Here is a 22,172-nt window from a genome sequence, read left to right as displayed (position 1 = left end):
AGCAAGGTGAGACTACACAAAGGAGCGATTGAGCGAGTGAGAGTCAGCTGCAGAGAGCTGTTAGAGTGAGGGAGTGTTAGGCAAACTTAAAGCTAGCCAGAGAAAAATTGAAGAGGATCTCTGCTGACCTGATAACTGGATTTGAAAAAGGGAAAGAAACTCATTGGATACCTAGGAAAAAGAAAGACATAGGGTACATAAAGGAAAGGGTAAAAAATAGGGGAAGGGCCTGAAAATAAACATTCAAAGGGAACCCAGAGGAAAGGAAGAGGAGGGAACTGATACCCTGAACTACAGTGAGTATGTTCCGGTTGTATTTCAGGCTCTAAATACACTGAAAAACCTGAAACGTTGACTTCAATGGAATCTGTTATGAACTGTATGAAAGTTGAAAGCAATAATATTAAGTTGAACCTATTTTGTATTTAAACTTGATATTATTGCTTTCAACTAACCTAATATAGTTATGTGAAATGTTTTGACATACATTTAAATAAAGTCATTGTGTTAGTATCTTCAGTGAACCAGCTGAGACTGGTATTGTTTAGTATGCATAACATCGTATGTTGCATTTACAGTTAAAACTACAAACGTATCCTTCCTCTCCTCGGATCTTTGCCACACATGTTTCCATACCACTTTCTTCACGAGAATTGTTTGTTTTGTTTACATTTATAGCATTCTGTGTTATTCTGTGCAACTTTTAAAATGTTAAATGGTTTCAAACTCAATTCTAACGTTGACATCTACCAGTCTGTGATAAACCATCAATTCATATTTCTCTGATCTTAATAAAGTCAAAAAAACATTAGCCTTTTGTTTTGTGAGAATGAGGTCTGTTGAGCATACATCTGAAAAAAGTTCAGAAAAATGTGTAGAAATGAGTTGTAATGATATGGGTTTAAAAGGTGTATCCCAGATTTGGGTGATGATTTGTTAAATATGGTTTATTAACAGTCAAACCAGTAAAAAAGAAAGCAACCAAGTTTTCCATGCATTTAAACTCTGGGCTGTGATAGAAATGATCATTTCCCTAACACCTCATGGGTTGTCAACCATGTCAAAATATTGATTATATTATTGAGATGCATGGTTGAACAATGATACTAGTGATGTGCGGGAACTTGTTGGTTGCGTCTGTGTGTTCTTCCCACAGTGTGAACACACAGGTTTCCTCACTGTTCGAGGTGAAAACACAGTGTTGCACAATCTGTAGAGTTGATTCCCTTCATTCTGGCAGTTCAAAGCATGGTGCAACCTGATAAATTATGAGTGTGACAAATATAACTTGAGGAGATTATGGATTCATTCCAATTTTGTGCAAATAGACTATTAAACATAGCTTTTGACCGGACAGACTGATGAAAACTGACTTGTAGAAATTATGCCATACATGAAGCAACACTCAGGTTACTGAAGCTCTTACTTTACTACGTTTATTAAATTGTTTACTCGGCTGGTTTGCCATTTATATATATTCACATCACGTTATATTTTTCTCTGAAGTTACGTTATGCTACAGCACTTCTTAGACAACACGCTGCTGCAGACCACTTATCTGTTGTTTCATCTGCTCATTTGTGTACATGTGGCTTAACCATTTGCATACTTGGTATTCAAATCATTCCCAGGAATAGAGGTTAAACATCAGTCTGTCAATAACAGCACAGAATCTTTCCGAGTTATGTCACCTTTGGACATTTATATAATGTAAAAACGTATATTACATTTCATTACATTAACTGACACGTCTTTTGGCTGACACTTTTATCCAAAGCGACGTACAATAAGTGCAATAAACAGAGAATCAAACTGCGCAACGAGGAAAGTTCAGATATATTCACTTCAAGCAACTCATACCATTGTTAGTGCTGATGAATTTGTTACAAGGCCTAAGCTAACTTTATAAAGTGCTTTTTTTTGTGCAAGAATTGAAATGCCAAGATGAAATTGACATTTTCAGTTTGACTAAGGAAGATCTGCAGAGTTCCTGCATTCACATAATAATCAACTTTGCATTGAAAAAACTGAAATGTTGACTTTAATTAAATGTCAACATTTCATATAACTCTATAAAGTTCATTTAAAATAATACTGTTAAGTTTAACCTAATAGTTTTTATTTAACGTAAATATTATTGCTTTCAGCTAACCTCAGTTATGTTGAATCTGTTGACATAACACATTTATTTAAAGTCAACGTTTCAGTTTTTCAGTGTGGGTGGTGTTTCAGTTCTTCGATGGGAGTTGGGTGGGTTTCAGGTCTGGCTTCTTTAACTGGAGGTGGACCAAATTCTTCCACACAAAACTACCAAACATTTCCTGATGAAGATGTGCAACAGGTCTTGCCATGTTGAAACACGGGACTGGAACAATAAATCAATAAAACAGTATAAATAAGAAGAATAAAGATTGGGGGTGTTGCTGTTAAAAAGCTAATCTTAAAAGGTGCTGTCGTTCTGAACTCGGTTATCAGCATGCTGTGTGTGTTTTTGTGTGTTCCTATCCATAGATGGAGGTCTACACTGTAAAAGTAGCAACTGGTACATCAGAGTATTCAGGCACCAACAACTACATCTATGTGACCCTGGTGGGGGAGAAAGGAGAGAGTGAACGCACCCTGCTGGACAACCCGGGACTGGACTTCTGCCGGGGAGCGGTAAGTGTCTGTAAAACTGTGATCACTCAGCGTGCTGATGTGCGTTTAAACAGCAATACCAGCAGTGGTGGCTGGCCAATAGAGGGCGCTAGGGCGCCGCCGCACCACTCACCTCACCACATTTCCTTGAATAAGTCATAACAAAAATTAAATAAAAATGAAATAATTAAATAAAAATATTTCGAAATATTTGTATATATTTTTTTATGTGCAAGATAAATATTTCATAGTTAATGATGAGTAAAGTTGTTTCGTTCGTTGACATTGTCTGATTGGTGACGTATTTCCGCCCTGGGGCGCAGGAATCTTTGCCCATAGACTCTCGTTAAAAGTTGTACATGCGCAGTAGCTCCTCTTCAATACAAGAGATAGGACGATGTTGGGGCGCACCTCTCCTGCGCCCCGAGCTGAATGCAGCTGGATTTGGCGGCGGGGCTGACGTCACAGCCTTCTGTCATAAAGTATGTGTATTGTCCATGTTATATATGATATATATTATTTAAATATATAGATATAGAGATATATCTAGAGATAGATAGAGAGATAGATAGATAGATATTTATTATATATGTATATTGGCCCTCTGTATAGTAATATAGCACATCTGTATATTTGTTCATACTACATCTGTTTATACTATGCCAATTATTCCCACCTCTTTATACTGCCCTTATCTTTACATAATCACTAACTGCATATACTGTACATACTCTATATATCGCACTTGTTTCTCTTTGCACTTCTATATCTATCTATAATGTTGTTTTTGTTGTTTTCATTTATGTAAATACACTCGTTTGATACCTTAGTACATGTATGCGTGTGTGGAGAAGGAGGTGAATTATGTATATTAGAGTCACTACACGTGCTTTTATTTTTTATATACATTTTGGAGTTATAGCCCCCCCTGGAGAAAACTCCACCAGCCGCCACTGAATACCAGGTATAATTAAACGTATTCCTTCCTTCTCCATCAGGTGGGTGAGTACAAGGTGAACAGCCCTTCACATTTAGGCCCCCTGCTGCTGGTCAGACTGGAAAAACAGAGGTACTGGTTGGAGGATAACTGGTTCTGTCGCTACGTCAAAGTGCAGCTTCCAGGAGACACAGAGCTCACGTTCCCCTGTTACCGCTGGTTTATCGGAGACACCAAGGTGGAGATAAGGGAGGCAACAGGTAGGACTTATCAACTCCTATTGTTCCGCTTGAAAGGTACCTTTGAGCAAGGCAGCCAACTCTGAACCGACTGTTCGTCTTACATTGCAATGGGATTCAGCAACTGTCTCATATAGCCAGGCATTAGGCGTGACTTGTGATATGCAAATTCTGGTTCACGATATCTGTCCAACTGATCTGCGATAAACCGGTCGTAATATAAACCAGCCTGTTCTGAGGTAGATGCAAGCAACCACTGATATTATATTACTGAAAAGAGTGCGACGAAGTTGTGTAGTGTCTAAACTACATCAGTTTCCACTATCGTTAAGGTTATCGAATGTATTGAGGAAGTGGACCTGATCACATGATGTCACCCATTGATTTTTGGAATTCTTTTTAGGAACCTTGAGTTACATTTACCGGTAGTCATTTTTGGAACCACAACTGAAAGGAGAGGACAAGTGAATGCTGAACAAGACATTTTGAGGCGACAATTTATTCTCAAAAACTGTAAAAGGGATAATGTTGCAAGATAAAAACATATGGACAAAGTCACATTTCACTTTGAGAAGCAAAGGTTGCTCTCTTGGTTTAGGTATGGCTAATGTTACACACTGAGTTGTGGATTGGGGGTTACAGCTAAAGCAACACCTAACAAATAGTTGTAGTATGTTTTCCCTTTCAAAAAGAGGTGGATGATGCTTGTGTGTCGGGAGAGAGGAAGGTAATAAACAAGCTTTATGGCCAACTGCCCTGGGGTTTACAACCTGAAAACTGAATTCAGCCAGTCCACATTCATATGACTTAGACATGACATTGTACCTGCTAGTTGAAAGCACTTCTTCCCTTCACGATAGGTCGGGACGTGTCACGTGGGCGGACTTTGCAAAAAAAAGTGCCTTAATGAAAAAAAGGGACCTTTAAAAGTCCGCCAATGGCAACCAACTTATTTGCAAATTTGGATAGAATGACGATGCGGACAGAATAGAGATAGGGGGCTTTTATGAAAAGGCAAGTGTATCAGATGTCAGTATCACATGCCAAATAAAGGGAGCCTATGTTTCCACCCAACAAACAAACAAACAAACAAACTGTGAACTGAACTTATGCTCAATATGCACTTTCATGTTTCCCTCCTCTCCCTAGCGAAGACCCCAAGGCAAGATTCCTTACCCCAGCTGCTGGCACACAGGAAGAAAGAGCTGCAGGAGAGACAGGCAACCTTCAGGTCAAACACACACAAGCTCATAAAAACACACCTGCACTGTACAGACTGTGTGAATAATATTTATATGTATATGATGCACTGTTTATTCTCCTCTCTCAGATGGGTCACATGGGCTCCGGGGATTCCCAGATGTATCGACGCCAAAACAGAAGCTGAGTTACCCCAGGATGAACGCTTCGACAATGAGAAGAGGAGCGACTTTGAGCATTCACTCCACTACGCGTAAGTGGTTCACACACACGTTGCTCAGTTTTGTTTATCCTGCTGTCAAACTAGATGTCGTTCTCACCAAGAATGTTGTTCCTTTGATAAGATTTGACTCCCTACACGTCAGAACGATAAATAGGTTAATTGCCAAGTATATTAACACATACGAGGAATTTGCCTTGGTTTATTTGTGCAGAATCCGGAGGGTCGTGCTGGACTGACGATAAACAAGATATTGTTTGCAATGTGATGCTCTCTCTCTCTCTCTCGCTTCAGCTTGCTCGAGTTGTCTCTGAAGAAACTGGCCATCAGGTTTGGGAAGTCTTGGAATGACCTGGAGGATTTCAAACGAATTTTCTGGAAACTGCGAAGCCCCATAGCCGGTAGGTAACAGAGTGACTACAAGACAACATGTTGCGACATGACTTCATAATAACACAGCAATGAAAGATGGGAAATGAAATATATATAAAAAGATTAAGTTGTGTAAACCTAAATTTCCCAAAAGGATCTATACCTTGAATGTTTTGAGTTCCTCAAAAATCCTCTTAATTTTTGAGTTAAGATCATTTTTTATTAACTACGGCTATTTTGCGGATAACCTAAACCCAAATGGAAAGATAACATTTAACTGAACTTGTGCCTCTTGTTTATTGATGCGTGTGTCTGTAAGTAATCAAAAATATTTAAGTTCTGAAAACATTAGTCTTTTTTATCAACTCATAATACTAAAGTCAATCAGCTGCCTTCTTCTTCTTCTTTTTTTAGCCCTGGTAACTTTTTAGGGTTTTTAGTGTTGATTATACATACAGAAAGACAATGGGTTGATTACTCATCCAGTGTGTGTGTGTTTGGCCCAGAGTTCTGTATGGAGCACTGGAAGGAGGATTGGTTCTTTGGCTACCAGTGTATGAACGGCTCTAACCCAAGGATGATCCGCATGATCCGCAAGCTGCCAGAGAACTTTCCAGTTGTTCCCAACATGGTGCAGAGCTCCATGGCTTCCAGAACCAACCTGGACAAAGAACTTAAGGTGGAGAAAACCTCTACATCCTGTTGATGCAGGCTTTAACATCAAAACAAATGCAACCTCAGAGTCATGTTTTTAATGTTTTTGTATAATTTTATTGACGAGTGGGTAATTGAAAACACATTCAACATTTCAACATGACACAAAATGCCATGTTCTGTGTAGTAGTTTTTCCTTATTACTGTCTTCTGACGTTGTTGTTCTTCTAGGTTCAAATACACTTTCATTGACATTTTCCCTTTGTGAAGTAGGTGCTTCCTTCAGAGTCATGTTTGTCTCTAAATGGTTCCTCCCAGGCAGGGAACATATACCTGTTAGACTACGCCATCATGGACGGGGTTCCCACCAACACGATCAGAGGGAAACCTCAGTTCATCGCTGCTCCACTCTGTCTGCTCTACCTGCACCCCGATGACGGACTCATGCCTATTGCTATACAGGTACATTCATCTTAATCTATTTAACTCCTATTGTGAACTCTGAAACTCGGAGTACCCCAAAGTTTTCATCTCTCTATATCCAAAGGACGCAACACTTCTCATGGTAAAATCAACCCAAGAGAGTACAAATATGGACACTTACTGGTTAAAACTGACATTTTTTTTACTGTTGTCCACATAGGCTTTAATCCTATTCATTTAAATTTACGCAACATATGCCAACAGTGCAAATCGCCCAACATATGTAAGTTAGCACCCGGCAGTTTCTATGTGCTGTGGACCCCTACTCTACATTTCTACATAAACTTTGGGGGACTCAACATTTCCGGGTCCACAGTGCTGAGTAGCTACGGCCCATATAACAATAAGCCTTTAAACTCTGACTGCCGTTTATACTTTCCCTTCCTTGTCCTCAGCTGGAGCAGAATCCGGACCGCGACACACCCATATTCCTGCCCAGTGACCCCCCCATGGCCTGGCTGTTGGCTAAGATGTGGGTGCGTCACTCTGAGTTCCAGGTGTTCCAGGTGCTGTCCCACCTGCTCAGGACTCACCTGGTGGTAGAGGTGTTCTGTGTGTCCACTCTGAGGCAGCTGCCTGCCGTGCACCCCATATATAAGGTACACATCCTCGCTTTCAGTTCGATTATTCATCTAAGTCGGTTTACAATTGTGGTTACAAGGTCATGGTAATACCATACCATCTTAATGACGGACAGTTCAGTGCTTTGTTGTTATGTGAGTTTCCTGTTTCCCGGTGCAGCTCCTGTACCCTCATCTACGCTACACTCTGGAGATCAACTGCAGGGGGCGCACTCAGCTCATCTCGGCTAATGGCATCTTCAAAAGGGTGTGTCACTCTGAAAAAGAACAGTTCATCGGAAGGTTTTACATTACTACGGAAGAGGATGAGGGCCGCATTTGAAAACATTTTGGATGTGACCAAAAGTAAAAAGTAATTGAGTTCTGACTCTTTTTTTTGAAAGTCAGAATTCTGAGAAAACAATCTGAATCCGAGCAAAAACATCAGAACTCAATTTATTATTATTTTTATTATACATCCCAAGAAATAAACCTCATGTGGCCCAAATCCTCCCCAACTTATCTGATGTTTATGTGATATGACATTATTACGGTTTGATTTCAAACAATCCGACTGTAATGACAGAGCTAATCATGGTGGTCCTGTGTGTGTGTGTGTGTGTGTGTGTGTGTGTGTGTGTGTGTGTAGGTTGTGTCTACAGGGGGGGACGGCCTGTTGATCCTGGCTCAGAAGGAGTACAAGGTGCTCACCTACCGCTCCCTGCAGCCCCACCACGACTTCGCTGACAGGGGGGTGTCCCAGCTGCCTAAATACTTCTACAGAGAATACAGTCTGATGCTGTGGGAGGCCATACACAGGTACACAACACACACTCACACACTAGAAGTATACACACTCTGCTTTGATCTGCAAACAAGGACAACAAGGATCTCAGAAATGGGTAATAACAGACCAGTTAGAGTGTCCTTGTGTTTGTAATGTTTCTGGTGGAGCTACAGAAGGGATAAAAACCACCTAAAATGTTCAAATGTGATCCGAACATTGCAAATATTATATTAAAATGTATTAATGGGTAGCAGTGTATCAGTCAATATTTAGCAGATCTTACTTCCACCCCTAACTTTCCATAAAGGTCCATTTTATTCCATAATAATATTGTAGATATGAATTATCATGCCTGTACACATTTAATTATAAGGGTCTTATAAAGCCATATCACACTGCAGGGTGTTTTACCTTTCAATATTATTATTATATATTGAGGTAACTGATATTATTATGTTAGGGGTGGGTGGGAGAGAAACTCCCTCTGGAGGGGATTTTATCCTTTGCAGACCATTTACATGCACACAAACCTCTAGATCACACTACAGGAGAGGGAGAACACCAAGAAGCATAATAGGGCCTCTTTAACATTGACATATCAAACACAAATGATTCATCTAAAATGATTAAGTCTTGATAGGGAAAACAATTATTATGATGGTGAAAGAATTCAGGAACTATTCACCTATTAATAAATGACTTGTTGTCAGGAGAAAGTTCCTTTCCCATAGGTTACTTCCTCTGTTCTCCTCTAGGAGGGACATTGATTTGTCATTGATGTGAAGTATCTGTATCAATAGAGCAATTAAAATGTAGGTTAAAGTTGATATGCTTTATGTATTTGTGACCCTTTACGTGCCTCTCTCTCTAGTTTTGTCTCCGGCATCGTGGGCCTTTATTACCAGTCAGATGAGGACGTGCAGGAGGACCTGGAGCTCCAAGCCTGGTTCAGAGACATCACACAGGAAGGCTTCGCAGGGCTCCCCAACTTTGGTCCGTTAAATGTGTATCATTGTTTTATGTTTTATATTAAGGGGTTACAATGTAAAGACGTGAAAAACAGAATAAATACCTAAAATATATTTATTTAAAAATGTGACATCTATTATGCTTCTTAATCTTGATCATTTCCCTATGTTCAGGTCTGCCCAGTACGCTGACCCTCGAGGAGCTGTGCACCCTGCTGTCAGTGGTCATATTCATCGCTACAGCCCAGCACGCTGCCACAAACAATGGACAGGTGCTGAAACACACACACACACACACACACACACACACACACACACACACACACACACACACACACACACACACACACACACACACACACACACACACACACACACACACACACACAAAAACACACACACACACACACTGAATGGCTCCTTTTGTTTATGGGTGTTCTGAAAGATGGTGTGAGCTCTGAGATGTAAATCACTGGGGGAAAGAGCTCTGATTCTCTCTCTGTGATGTTTCTTCCAGTTTGACTGGTGTGCCTGGGTCCCGAACACCCCCTGCACCATGAGACACCCCCCACCAGCAGACAAGGATGCTGTCACCATGGAGATGATCATGGCTACCCTTCCTGATATCAGCCAGTCCTGTATGCAGATGGCCATCACATGGCATCTGGGGCGAGCACAGCCAGATGCAGTGAGTGTATCTGTCAGGGGAAAGGTCCTAACTTAAGGAGGGCTCCATTACTTCCTCTCGCGGCATTTAAGTCCTTAATTTGTTTCCAAATGTAACGTTGCATCACATAATATTTATTTAGCAATCCAGGCAGCATATAAATAAAAGCGATCAATATAAACTTCCTTGATATAAAGGAAACAAAAAGGAGTTCTATGTTTAATCCAATATAACAAAAAGAAGCTGTCTAAATACTTTACCACTTCACCGTCTTTATCCGCTGTGTCCCTCCTATCACACACACACACACACACACACACACACACACACACACACACACACACACACACACACACACACACACACACACACACACACACACACACACACACACACACATTTTTAAAATTATTTCATTTTACATTTCATTTATCAAGCACTTTATCAGGTGCTCAAAGTCGCTTTTAAGGGGTAAGTCAAAAACAAATCAACCAATAAAAGAGCATTTAACGCAAGGACACAGCATTAATCACACATTAAAAGCAAATATTTATTGACAGCAAAATGAGAATTATTAATAACCTAAATTACACTAATATGTTTTAAATCCCAGTGAAATTTCCCCCAAAAATAAGAAAGTAAGTTCAAACCCTTTAGCAAAAATTCAAACAATAATAATCTTATCATAGTAATAAAATGGCTTTAAAAAAAGGATAGTCAAACACCTGTTGATATGAATTCACTTTCCTCTGTAACTTCCTGTTTCCTCCTGCCTAGATTCCTTTGGGTCAATACGCTGAGGAGTATTTCCTTGAGGGGCAGGCCCTGGAGGTGATTGACAGGTTCAGAGCAGCGCTGAAGGAGATCGAGGAGCAGATCGTGCGTCAGAATGAAGGCCTGGAGCTTCAGTACCTCTTCCTCCTGCCCAGCCGCGTGGAGAACAGCATCACCATTTAGAGAACACACTGCGTTATATTCAATGTTGTTATAAAAAGAAACTCAAGTATGGAGAAATATTTTTGTATGTGTATATTAAACCATTTATGATGTTTAGGGGTCAATATCACCATAAGGTGCCTTTGAGACTTAGCCATTTCAACACAAAAAAAAAGCTGAGATTTTCCATTGAACTTCATATTCATTTTTTCATATTCATTCGAGATGTTATGCTGTTAGAAATGCATGTTGGTCAAGCTCCAACACTTTTAAATAAATTAACAATGTACATGCAAACTATGACAGGGTGGACATTTTTGGCTAATGTTAGCATTTAATGAGCACATGGTGGACCTTCAGTTAGCAACATGATTGAGTTAGCAAGGGGACTGTACTGTTTTACAAATATATTTGGAATTTCTGAAAGGTTTTTATATTATTTGATATTTCACTATGACAGAGTGGACATGTAAAGCTTGACAGCATCCGACCACACACATAATATCATGAAACGAAATGTAAGTGTAAATATTACTCTGCTACAAGCCACTGTTTCAGCCTCCATTGAAGAGAGACAACATGATGGTAGTGACGTCACTGAAGACATCAGTGGGATACCTATAGGGCCAGTTACCCCATAATGACAGGGTGGACGGCAATTTCAGGGACACATGCAAAATGTTGAATATGATTATGAAAATAGAATATACATGATCAAAATGACTTGTTTTTATCAAATAACTTGTTGTGGACAATACAACTATACAATTTCTTATTTTTATTTAGTCTCATTTAACCACTTATTACACATTGTAGTAAGCAGAGCAGTGTGTGGGACATGCCAAAGTCACGTACATCCAATGAAAGAAACTGTATAAAATGAAGGAAACACATTTTCAAGAGCCTTATCATTGTACTGATATGTGTGTAAATGTTTGGCCATTTATAATAAGACCTCAGAGTTTCATTATTCTGCTACATTTTCATGACGACTGAGTGATTCTGATGAGGACACCAAAGGCACTTTATAGTGATATTGACATTTGGTATGGAATATGCAGAGTGTTGTACAGTGGTGGAAGAAGTACTCAGATCATTCAATCATTACTTAACTAAAAGCAGAAAAGTATTGCCATTAAAATATACTTAAAGTAACGAACGTAAAAGTACTTGATATGCGTAATGGGCCATTTCAGAATGAAATATATTATTTCACTTCATTAGCAGTGTCAAGCATTCATTTATCCATCACAATTCGATACGTTTGAGCTAATTTGATCTACTTGTTTGTGGATTTGGATATCTTAGCTTGAAATGAACTGCTAACGTTAATTTGTATTTTATTAGATGATTTATCACTGGTTTTATCTCATAATCTGAATCTTTAGAGTAACTAAAGCTGCCAAAGTAGCATAACATTTGAAGACTCAGGTAGAAGTACCTCACATTTGTACAGTACTTGTAGTACTTCATTAAACTACACCACTGGTGTTGTACAAAGTTTACAATGTTTTAATTTGGAATATCAGTAAATGTATTTTGTCATAAACTAATATTTTTTAAATATATTATATACTATTATAGCTACATCTTAAAAGATATATTTACAGATGTTGATGTGTAAAAATATGGATAGTCAACTAACTGTGGATATGATGTACTGTTGAAATGTAAGGACATATAAAAGTATAAATAAAGGACATTTTACGTTTGTGAGTGCGTAATGCAGCTTTTAACCATAAATAAGAGAATATGCTGCTCTTCAGAAGTACCTGAAGGAAAGTAGTAATGTGATCCTAGCACAGGAGGACACTGACAAAATATAAGAGCGACTTAGTATATTATGTAATAAAAAGTCATTGTATAGCAAAGCATGTCAAAAATCTGTGAACAATTACATAATATAGTATGTAGAATGAATTAAGACAAATTAATTGAGTATGATCCAAATATTACACTGTAAATAAATAAATAGTATGTCGAGAATTAAAGAAAACATGGTAAAGTATGTCGAAAATATGCATACTTGGCATATTTTCGACATACTATACTACTATTCGTTTTTAAAAATATTTCGTAATGGTCAAGGCAGTCTACTGAAGATAAAAGCATGGACAAGTTTTTCTAGATCCTGCTGAGACATTAGTCCTTTAATCCTAGATATGTTCTTCAGGTGATAGTAGGCGGACTTAGTGATTGTTTTAATGTGACTGTTGAAATTCAGGTCAGAGTCCATGACTACACCTACGTTTTTTTGGCATTAGCTGTTGTTTTGAACAGTGCTGACTGAAGCTCAGCGCTGACCTTTTTGTCGTTCCTCCTTCGCTCCCAAAACAATTACCTCAGTTTTGTCTTTGTTTGATTGGAGAAAGTGCTGACTCATCCAGTCACTGATTTGTTCAATGCACTAAGTTACTAGGTGTTTTAATTGGAGCATAGTCTCCTGGTGAAATGGTAATGTAAATGTGTGTGTCATCTGCATAGCTATGGTAACCTGTTTTGTTGCTTTTCATTATCTGAGCCAGTGGAAGCATGTAGATGTTAAAGAGAAGAGGCCCCAAGATGGAGCCTTGAGGAACCCCTCTTGTCATATTGGTCAGCTCTGATGTGTAGCTGCCTATAGAAACACAGTGTTTCCTGTCCTTTAAGTAAGATTCAAACCAATTTAGAACTGTTGCCGAAGGTCCCAACCAGTTTTCTAGTCGGTCTAGTAATATGTTGTGGTTAACAGTGTGAAATGCAGCGCTGAGATCCAATAATACTAACACTGAGATTCTGCCTCTGTCTGAGTTTAAGTGGATGTCATTGAAGACCTTAACAAGAGCAGTCTCAGTGCTGTGGTGCAGGTCCAAAGCCTGTTTAAAAACTACTTTTTCAATGATTTTACCTCAAAATAGGAGGTTTGATATGGGCCTGTAATTATTCATTGCTGAAGCGTCCAGATTATTCTTTTTTCAGAGCGGTTTAATGACTGCAGTTTTCAGGGCCTGTGGAAATACACCTGAGTGAAGACACCTGTTTACTATATGAAGTAGCTCTGAGGACATGCTATGAAAAACAGTTTTGAAAAAGCTTGTAGGTATAATATCAAGGCAGCAGGAGGAGAACTTCAGATGTTGAATGATGTCCTCTAGGTCTTTATCATTATCTGATGGAATTGTGTCATGGTGATTGAATTGATTTTAAGTGGACACAAGGACAACACATTTGCTGTACTTGATACAGGAACACCGACAGCCTGTCTGATTTTCTGAATTTTGTCAGAGAAGAAGGAAGCAAATTCATTGCAGGCCCTGGTGGATTGAAATGCAGAGGCTACTGACACTGGGGGGTTTGTTAGTCTCTCAACGGTAGCAAACAAGGCACGTGAGTTGTTTGTGTTTTTGGCAATGAAGTCGGAGAAGAAAGACTGTCGTGCCTTTTTAAATTCCAAATTATAAAACCCAAGTCTTTCTTTATAGATTTCAAAGTGAACCTGGAGATTTGTTTTTCTCCACCTGCGTTCAGCCTTTCTAGTCTCTCTTTTTTCTGTTCTCACGCTCATGGCCTTTCTCCATTAGCGTGAGAACAGATATTTTCTTGCCACACACCTCCTTTACCTTAGTGGGAGCAATGGCATCTATGACTTTTTTTACTTTTGAATTAAAATGATCGACTAGCTCATTTACTGAGACGTTAGCGAGGTCTAGTGTGGGAGAAGACTTCTGAACAAACATTTCCCTTGTGTTTTCAGAGAAGTGCCTTTTTGTGGTCATTTCTTTTTGAACATTTGTGTGAACAGAAATGGAGCTCTCAAAGAAAACACAGGAATGATCAGAGAGTGCAACATCAGTCACTGCAACCTCAGAGATGTTCAGACCCTTTGAGATGATTAAGTCTAGGGTGTGCCCCTTGTTGTTCATCGGAACCGTTACATACTGAGTCAGTCCGTAGTTATCCGGAACACAGAACAGTTCTTTAGCCCGTCTGTCCTCGGGCTTGTCAACATGGTTGTTAAAATCACCAACAATGACGAGACGGTCAAAGTCAATACACATTATAGACAGCAGTTCAGCAAAGTCATCAAAAAAGCTAGCACAGTATTTGGGGGGTCTATAGATGTTTAGGAACATAGCTCGAGAGGAGCATTTCAGGTGAAGGGCCACATATTCAAAAGATGGGAAGGTTCCATAAGAGGTCTGCTTGCATTGAAGGGAATCATTAAGCAATTAGCAACTCCACCCCCTTTCTTATGCATTCTAGCCTGACTCATCAAACTAACGTTGGGGGGGGGCGGGCGGGGTTGATTCGATAAGAACAGCTGCACTTTTATTTTGGTCTATCCAAGTTTCAGTCAAAAACATTAAATCCAGATTGTGCTTGGTGAAACAATCCTTGATTAAAAATGTCTTTCCTGCTAACGACCTGACGTTTAACAAAGCTAGTTTAAGTCGTTCAAACTGTTTTTTCATCGACATACTATACTACATCGTTTTTGGGAATATTTTTGACACACTACAGTATAATATGTAATTCTTATAACATTTTTGACACTTGGAAGCATTGATAGTTTATAACATCTGAATTTTAGTTTTATTAGTCAAACACAAGAAAGTCCAAGTAGGGGAAAATACCATTTTATTCTTTTTTAAATATCAGACCATTTGAGAATAGTATTGACTTGTTTAAAGGAACATTTAACAACCGTGTTGTGCAGTGTGTGCAAGTTTGAACCTTGGTATTTCAATAAATAGCCAATATAACCACAAATATGTAAGTTGCGTATTATAAAACTTAATTTACTGCAATTACAGATGATAATGTCTTCAGACGTTGAATGATCCAGCTTACAGTGCGCTGCACTCCTGCAGGTTTGAAATTAAAGGACTTATAAGCATGTAAATACAAATATTTCCAGGATTTATGATAAAGCAAACACCCTCATACATTTAATACGAGCTTGGAAATAAATAGAGACAGGATATGATTTTTGGAGGCACTGTGCGGAGATAAGTAAGCACGAAGGAAATGTGATCTAATATTTAACATTCCAAACACAGCTGGACACTGGCAATTTTAAACACATCAACTTGTACAGTACATAATGAAAGAGGAAATCAAGACAGTACCATTTACAACCCTTACATTTGCTTAACTCTGGAAGAACCAGATGCCTCCAGTGGGATTCTTCATGGCACAAACAAATCACTTTAGCACTTGCGATCAGAGGTAGAATCAATGTAATTTCAAATACAGAAAGGTGCACGACATTGATCCGCTCGGAGACAGCGTCCAGTCTCCTCCCTGACGATCATCACCGGGGGTTTAAATCCTGAGACGAAGGACAATGATTGGAGAACTTCTCAGCCAATCAGGAGGCACTAGTGCACCAGGTACTCCTAAAGAACAGAAAACACATTCAAACTTTATTTTTGATCAATTATTCATCAGTTTTATCATTGAATATAACACTGGTTAAGGACATGTTTAATAAACAATAAGAGATGCTAGAAGTACTCACGCTTTTTCCTTTAGTAAAAGTAGCAATACTACAGTGTAAAAATACCCTGTTACAAGTAAAAGTACTCATATATATTTTGATTATTGATGCATTAACGTGTTTATCATTTCAATGTTGCGATTGGCAAAAGAGGGGTGTGTTTTAATGACTTCATGCTGCTGGGAAGTTTTACTTATAATAATAAATGAAAGGAATTATTTGATTTCTATTTCCTATTAATAATGTGAATCTGAGAGGTTGGACCATTAAGGGTTCCTTCTCTCTGCATTACTGCACACCTGGGGATAAGAGATGGAGAAACGGATAGAATATTGCAAACTAAATACAAATGTAATGCTCTTTTTTTTTTATTGATATATATATTATTATTGGGGCTAAAGCAGCGAGAATGTTTTCCTTTTTCTCCAGAGCCTGCTGATTGTTTTTAGTAGTGTAGACCTGCTAAATAAAAGGCTGCACATGTAAATATGTGTGTGTGTGTGTGTATGAATATGAACAGGGCTACGAGTGTGTATGTGTGTTTTGTTCGACCCATGAACTGTACGAGTCATTGCCTTTTAACCAGCTTTAATTTAACTTTAAATAAAACTTTAAATACGTTACTGCTTGGATTCTCCATTTTTTCCCTTTTATTTACTTATTCATTTTATTTCCGTTTTTTTGTTGTTGTGATTTACCTATACTATTCGTAGAAATATGAGCTTATATCTGAACAAAGTGCATCATTTAATAAAATAAGCTGATCAATTTAAAGTTTTTTTTAAAAATCCAGGATTTGACAATACCTTTAATTTCTCAGCACCAGTTAAATCCCACATCTATATAACCTGTTAGAAATATATTCAGCACAAACCTCGTTACTATAACAGAGGAAGAAAGTTTTGTCCTGTTTTAAGTATTTATGTACCTGAGGTCTGGACTAAAAACAATAACAGACTACAAAAGGACAACGAGTGGTGCTGAGGAAGTGTCTGTATCTCTCCCAGATGAACTGAACACATTTTATGCAAGCTTTGAGAGGCCCCTGCTGTGGGGGCACAGAAGGCCCAGGATCCCTGCTCACTGGTTTTAACCAGTGCAGATGTGTGTAGATCTCTGAAAAGGATTAACACACACAGGGCTCCTGGACCTGATGGCATCCCTGGCCGTGCTCTCAAGGTGTGTGCAGTTCAGCTGGCAGATGTGTTCACAGGCATTTTCAATAGGTCACTGCTCCAGTCTGTAGTCCCCACATGTTTTAAAGAGTCCATCATTGTCCCTGTCCCCAAAAAGACAAAACCCATCTGCCTCAATGACTACCGCCCAGTTGCACTCACCTCCATCATCATGAAGTGCTTTGAGCGGTTAGTCAAAACTTTTATCACCTCCTCCCTCCCTGACTCACTGGACCCCCTGCAGTTTGCCTACAGGGCAAACAGGTCCACGGATGATGCCATCTCCCTCACCCTCCACACTGCCCTCTCCCACCTGGACCAGAGGAACCCTTATGTGAGAATGCTGTTCATTGACTACAGTTCAGCATTCAACACCATTGTGACCTCCAAGCTCATCATTAAGCTCAGGGACCTTGGGCTCAACAGCGCCCTCTGTGACTGAATCCTGAGCTTCCTGACGGGCAGATCCCAGGCAGTGCGGATGGGGAACATCACATCCTCCACCTTGACCCTCAACACCGGAGTCCCTCAGGGTTGTGTGCTCAGCCCTCTCCTCTACTCCCTGTTCACGCACGACTGTGTGGCCACACACAGCTCCAACACCATCATCAAGTTTGCTGACGACACGACCGTCATCGGCCTGATCACAGACGGCGACGAGACGGCGTACAGAGAGGAGGTCAGAGCCCTGACATCTTGGTGCCAGGACAACAACCTCCATCTCAACGTCAGCAAAACAAAGGAGCTGATTGTGGACTACAGGAAGAGGCAGAGAGAGGCACACACACCCATCACCATCGACGGGACTCCTGTGGAGAGAGTCAGCAGCTTCAGGTTCCTCGGGGTAAACATCAGTGAGGACCTGACATGGACACATCACACCAGGGTCATATCCAAGAAGGATCGACAGCGGCTCTTCTTCCTCCGTCTTATAGCCTGTGATATAAGACTGCTGAACTCCTGAGCTCTGTGAATGTCTACTCGCATCCGTTTATAGTACACACATACAATTGACCATAGCCTTGAAACCGAAACTTGAGACCAATTCAGTGGTTTCTTCCTCTGTCCTTTACTGTGTCCAACCTTTGAATAATCAAATAAAGGACTTACTTCGTGTGAGCTTTCATTGCAGCAGAGAAGAGTCGACGGACTAGAGCAGCGCGATGAGCATGTCCAGTAATGCCCACCTTGTTGTCTGATGTAGATCTCTGGGGGGATTATGGTCGTGTAGGATCATGCGTGAAACAATCAGGACAGACCGTTAAGCATTAAAGGACTGACTCAAACATTTTGGGATACAAGAAATATTCTAGTATTGTGGTTGATATGATGGATAAATTACCCCACATTGGGAATCATTTTTTCCAGCGCAGTGTGTCATGCCATACACAGCAGTTAAAATAAGATAGAATAGTATCCTAAATAATTTGTACATAGGAGAACAATGATACTTTGTTGCTATACGAATCAGCCGAAAAGTTAAGGACGATTCTGATTTTCCATTTTGCTTATTTATATTTATGTTTGTCTTAAGTTGTAAAATTGATTCTATAACTGACTGACATGTATTTTGGTTGGAATTCACAAAATCTGGAGGCTTGCCAGACATGTAGAATAAAGTTTAAGCATTTGGTGCTCTTAATTGTTCGGACTGTTTTTTGTATGTATACACCAGAATGCCTTTATGCAATATATGCGGCCTTCAGCATGAATAGGCTCATGCGCTGTGGGCAGGGATTGGGGTGCGAGTAAGTCTTACCTGATGTTTCTGTCAAGGTGAACAACTCTTCAAACAGCACGGCTGAGTGTTGTGGAGAATCCCAGCTGAGAAGGGGGGGTGGGCGGGTTGTCAGGGCCTTTTCTCTGTGCTGTGAATTAAATCTATAATAGTGTGACTTAAAGACACGAATGTTTCCTTCACATCGAAATATAATGGGACTTTTTTCAAGTGCAACATTTAACACGGAGATACAGGCAGTTATAACATTAACTCAATTTATTGTATTTATTTATATATATATTATACACATCTGCCATACATATCTGTTTATAGTACACATATCTATATATTAAACATATCTGCCATATACATCTGTTATACGTAATATATGCATCTGTCCATACCTCCTCATTCAACAGTGTAAAGTATTTAAATACTTTCAATGTATTCCACATATGTATATATTTCACATCCTCAAATCTTTATTGTTGATATTGTAAATATTCTTCTCTCTTTTTGCACTACTTTATTTATCTTTTGCACCATGCATGTTGAGTTGTTGGAGGAGCATGGGACATAAGATTTTCATTGCCAACATACGTTGTATATGCTGTGCATATGACCAATAAAACCTTGAAACCTGAAACCTTGAGACACAATCAGGGGTTTCTTCCCTTTGTGCTTTACTGTGGTCCAACCCTTTGAATAAATCAAATAAAGGACTTCACCTTCCGCTTGTTGAGCTTCATCTGGCAGCAGGAGAAGAGTCCGAACAGGACGTAGATAGCAGCAGCGATGAAGCAGTTGTAGCCCACCTTGTTGTACAGATCGTAGATCCTCTGCGGGGGGTATGGTCTGAGGGGGAACATCATCAGGAGACAGACACAGTTAAAACATTAAAGGAACACGTCAAACATTTTAGGAGATACAAGAAAATATTCTTAGTATTTGTGTGTTGATAGATGGATAAATTACCCACCACAAATTGGGGAATCATTTTTTCCCAGCAGCAGTGTTGTCATGCATTACACAGCAGTTAAAAATAAGATAGTAATATAGTATCTAAATAATAAATAGTATAAAGAGAACAATGAATACATTTGTTGCTAAGCTACAGAAATACAGCCCCGGAAAAAAGTTAAGAGACGACTTCAGCATTATCATTTTTCTTGATTTATTATTTATAGGTTTGTCTTAAGTTGTAAAATTGTATTCTATAAACTACTGACAATGTTTCTCTGTGTTGGAATTCAACAAACACTGGAATGGCTGCCAGACATGTAGAGATAAAGATTTAAGAACATTTGGAGTGGTCTCTTAATTTGTTCCGGAGCTGTTTATATTTATATGCTATACACAGATCCCTTTATGCAATATTATGCGTGCTCAGCATGAAAGTATGGAGCTTCAGTGCAGCTGTAGAGGCAGGGATCTGGGGGGTGAGACAGTAGAGTCCTTACCCCTTGATGTCGTCTTCTGTCAATGGAACATCTTCAAACAGCACGGCTGAGTGTGTGGAGAAGAAAATCCCCAGCAAGGCCTGAGAAAGGGGGGGTGGGGGGGTTGTCAGGGGCCTTTGTTTTGTGTGTGAATATAAATACTATAATAAGTGTGATTAAAGAAGACCGAATGTTTCATTACATCAAAAATAATGGGACATTTTTTCAAGTGCAACATTTAACAACAGAATACAGGCAGTGCTTATAACATTAACCTCAAATATAGTATTTATTTATAAAAAATATAGAAAAAGATTAGTCAAAACTCCTGCTATACTATGTCGATACGATTCCAGTATTTTAGTCATTTTAAATATGTGAGAGGTCATATTATATAATGTTGAAAATGATTATATTATTGTTATATGTTATAAAAGTATAATGTTATACAGTTTAACCTCTTTCTTAATCTAAGCGGAAACCCAGTTGATTTCAAGTACTTTAGAGAAGTGTTGACTCATCTTCACGCTCATTAAGCAGAAGTGGATATTAACAAAGTATATTTACTCATACTTTACTGTGGATTTACCTGAGGCATGAAAAGTGCTATACAATTTAAGTGTATTATTAGTATTATTATTGTACTTAGTGTAATTTTGAGGTAGTTGTTCTTTACCTGAGTATTCTCAGTTAATGCTACGTTATACTTCTACTGCACTACCTTTGAAGCTTTGCTTTACTTTTAAGATATAGATTATTTGCCAATAAAAACATCGAAATCAAATATTCAATGAACATATATTTACAGGGTAAGATATCCAGCAGCAGTATATAAAGTTATTTAAATGTAGCTCTAGCATGTTGATATAGAATTCATCAATAATCAGAATAGTAACCCAGAAACTCATGACACCTTTCTGAAATGGGCCATTACTTTTACTTTTGGTACTCCGAGTATATTTTGTGACTGATATTTTAAGACTTCTGCATCAGGAATAAATTGAATGCTGGACTTTTACTTGTAACTGAGTACTTTTAAAATGGAGTATTGCTACTTTTACGTAGTTATTTTTTTACGAGTATTTCTTCCAACACTGTGATTTAGCAAGTTGTAATTTCCTGCTGCTGTTCGTGATAAATAGTTGCCTCATAAAGTGGAACTCAAAAACTAACTGGGAAACCTGTTCTCTGTGGGAACTGTTGAAGTGGGACTGAATGGCTGTAGTCTGTCAACGAGACTAAAGAAGTAAACAAAGAAGCTTACTCACCAGCATTATCACCCCCCACGCGCTCAACACCATCCCGCACGCGGCTACTTTTGGTCCACAAATTAACCCCCGCATGATTAAACGGTTGTATTCCAGAAGAAAGCTGATTTACTGCTGGACAAACTTCTGTCCCTGTGCGGGTCATGTGACTGTGACTGGAAACCGGAAGTTTCCCGGGTGTTAAATCCGCTGAGTTAAAAGTTAGATTTAATTAAATGTCTCATCACTTATTTGATTTAATTACGCAAAATTATATATTAGATTTGAGGATACGACATAAGCTAAACAATAACACAAATATGTACATAAGGAATACAATTCCATTAATGTCAGTATGAACACTTTAAATCACGTGACCTTACTATCCGTCACTCATCTAACTTTTCTTTGCATTGCTACATTCATTCAATGTCGATAGAATGGGAATAACA

General features: G+C 39.0%; 2 protein-coding genes across 3 annotated transcripts; one reads left to right on the top strand and one right to left on the bottom strand.

Annotated features, from left to right (window-relative positions):
* On the top strand, nucleotides 1–12,371 carry alox12 (arachidonate 12-lipoxygenase). 2 transcript variants are annotated; one of them, XM_063900889.1, is made up of 15 exons: nucleotides 1–296; nucleotides 2,512–2,658; nucleotides 3,636–3,834; nucleotides 4,963–5,044; nucleotides 5,144–5,266; nucleotides 5,528–5,634; nucleotides 6,112–6,284; nucleotides 6,533–6,721; nucleotides 7,138–7,341; nucleotides 7,484–7,570; nucleotides 7,952–8,121; nucleotides 8,961–9,082; nucleotides 9,232–9,329; nucleotides 9,575–9,745; nucleotides 10,502–12,371. In XM_063900889.1, exons 2-15 carry the CDS (start codon nucleotides 2,512–2,514, stop codon nucleotides 10,679–10,681), a joined length of 2,052 nt encoding a protein of 683 aa, XP_063756959.1. In that variant the 5' UTR covers nucleotides 1–296; the 3' UTR covers nucleotides 10,682–12,371. The 2 variants fall into 2 exon arrangements, with proteins under 2 accessions (XP_063756959.1, XP_063756960.1); XM_063900890.1 differs by having other exon boundaries at nucleotides 3–296; nucleotides 6,578–6,721.
* Nucleotides 12,372–15,260: 2,889 nt separating this feature from the next.
* On the bottom strand, nucleotides 15,261–21,931 carry LOC134876236 (ribonuclease kappa-A-like). The gene is made up of 4 exons (XM_063901179.1): nucleotides 21,742–21,931; nucleotides 20,495–20,574; nucleotides 19,763–19,889; nucleotides 15,261–16,038 (listed from the first exon to the last, which is right to left on the bottom strand). The coding sequence occupies exons 1-4, from the start codon at nucleotides 21,814–21,816 to the stop codon at nucleotides 16,021–16,023; spliced, it is 300 nt and encodes a 99-aa protein (XP_063757249.1). The 5' UTR covers nucleotides 21,817–21,931; the 3' UTR covers nucleotides 15,261–16,020.
* Nucleotides 21,932–22,172: the final 241 nt, after the last annotated feature.

This window comes from Eleginops maclovinus, chromosome 14, assembly GCF_036324505.1.
Source record: "Eleginops maclovinus isolate JMC-PN-2008 ecotype Puerto Natales chromosome 14, JC_Emac_rtc_rv5, whole genome shotgun sequence".
NCBI lineage: Eukaryota > Metazoa > Chordata > Actinopteri > Perciformes > Eleginopidae > Eleginops > Eleginops maclovinus.
This window is presented reverse-complemented; position numbering and strand designations above follow the sequence as displayed.

Coding starts and splice junctions, on each gene's coding strand:
- LOC134876236 (XM_063901179.1), bottom strand. CDS start 21,816: ATGCGGGGGTTAATTTGTGGACCAAAAGTAGCCGCGTGCGGGATGGTG. Junction 20,575..21,741: donor CGTGGGGGGTGATAATGCTG/GTGAGTAAGCTT, acceptor CCCCTTTCTCAG/GCCTTGCTGGGGATTTTCTT. Junction 19,890..20,494: donor ACAGAAGACGACATCAAGGG/GTAAGGACTCTA, acceptor GTTCCCCCTCAG/ACCATACCCCCCGCAGAGGA.
- alox12 (XM_063900889.1), top strand. CDS start 2,512: ATGGAGGTCTACACTGTAAAAGTAGCAACTGGTACATCAGAGTATTCA. Junction 2,659..3,635: donor TGGACTTCTGCCGGGGAGCG/GTAAGTGTCTGT, acceptor CTTCTCCATCAG/GTGGGTGAGTACAAGGTGAA. Junction 9,330..9,574: donor CTGCCACAAACAATGGACAG/GTGCTGAAACAC, acceptor TGTTTCTTCCAG/TTTGACTGGTGTGCCTGGGT.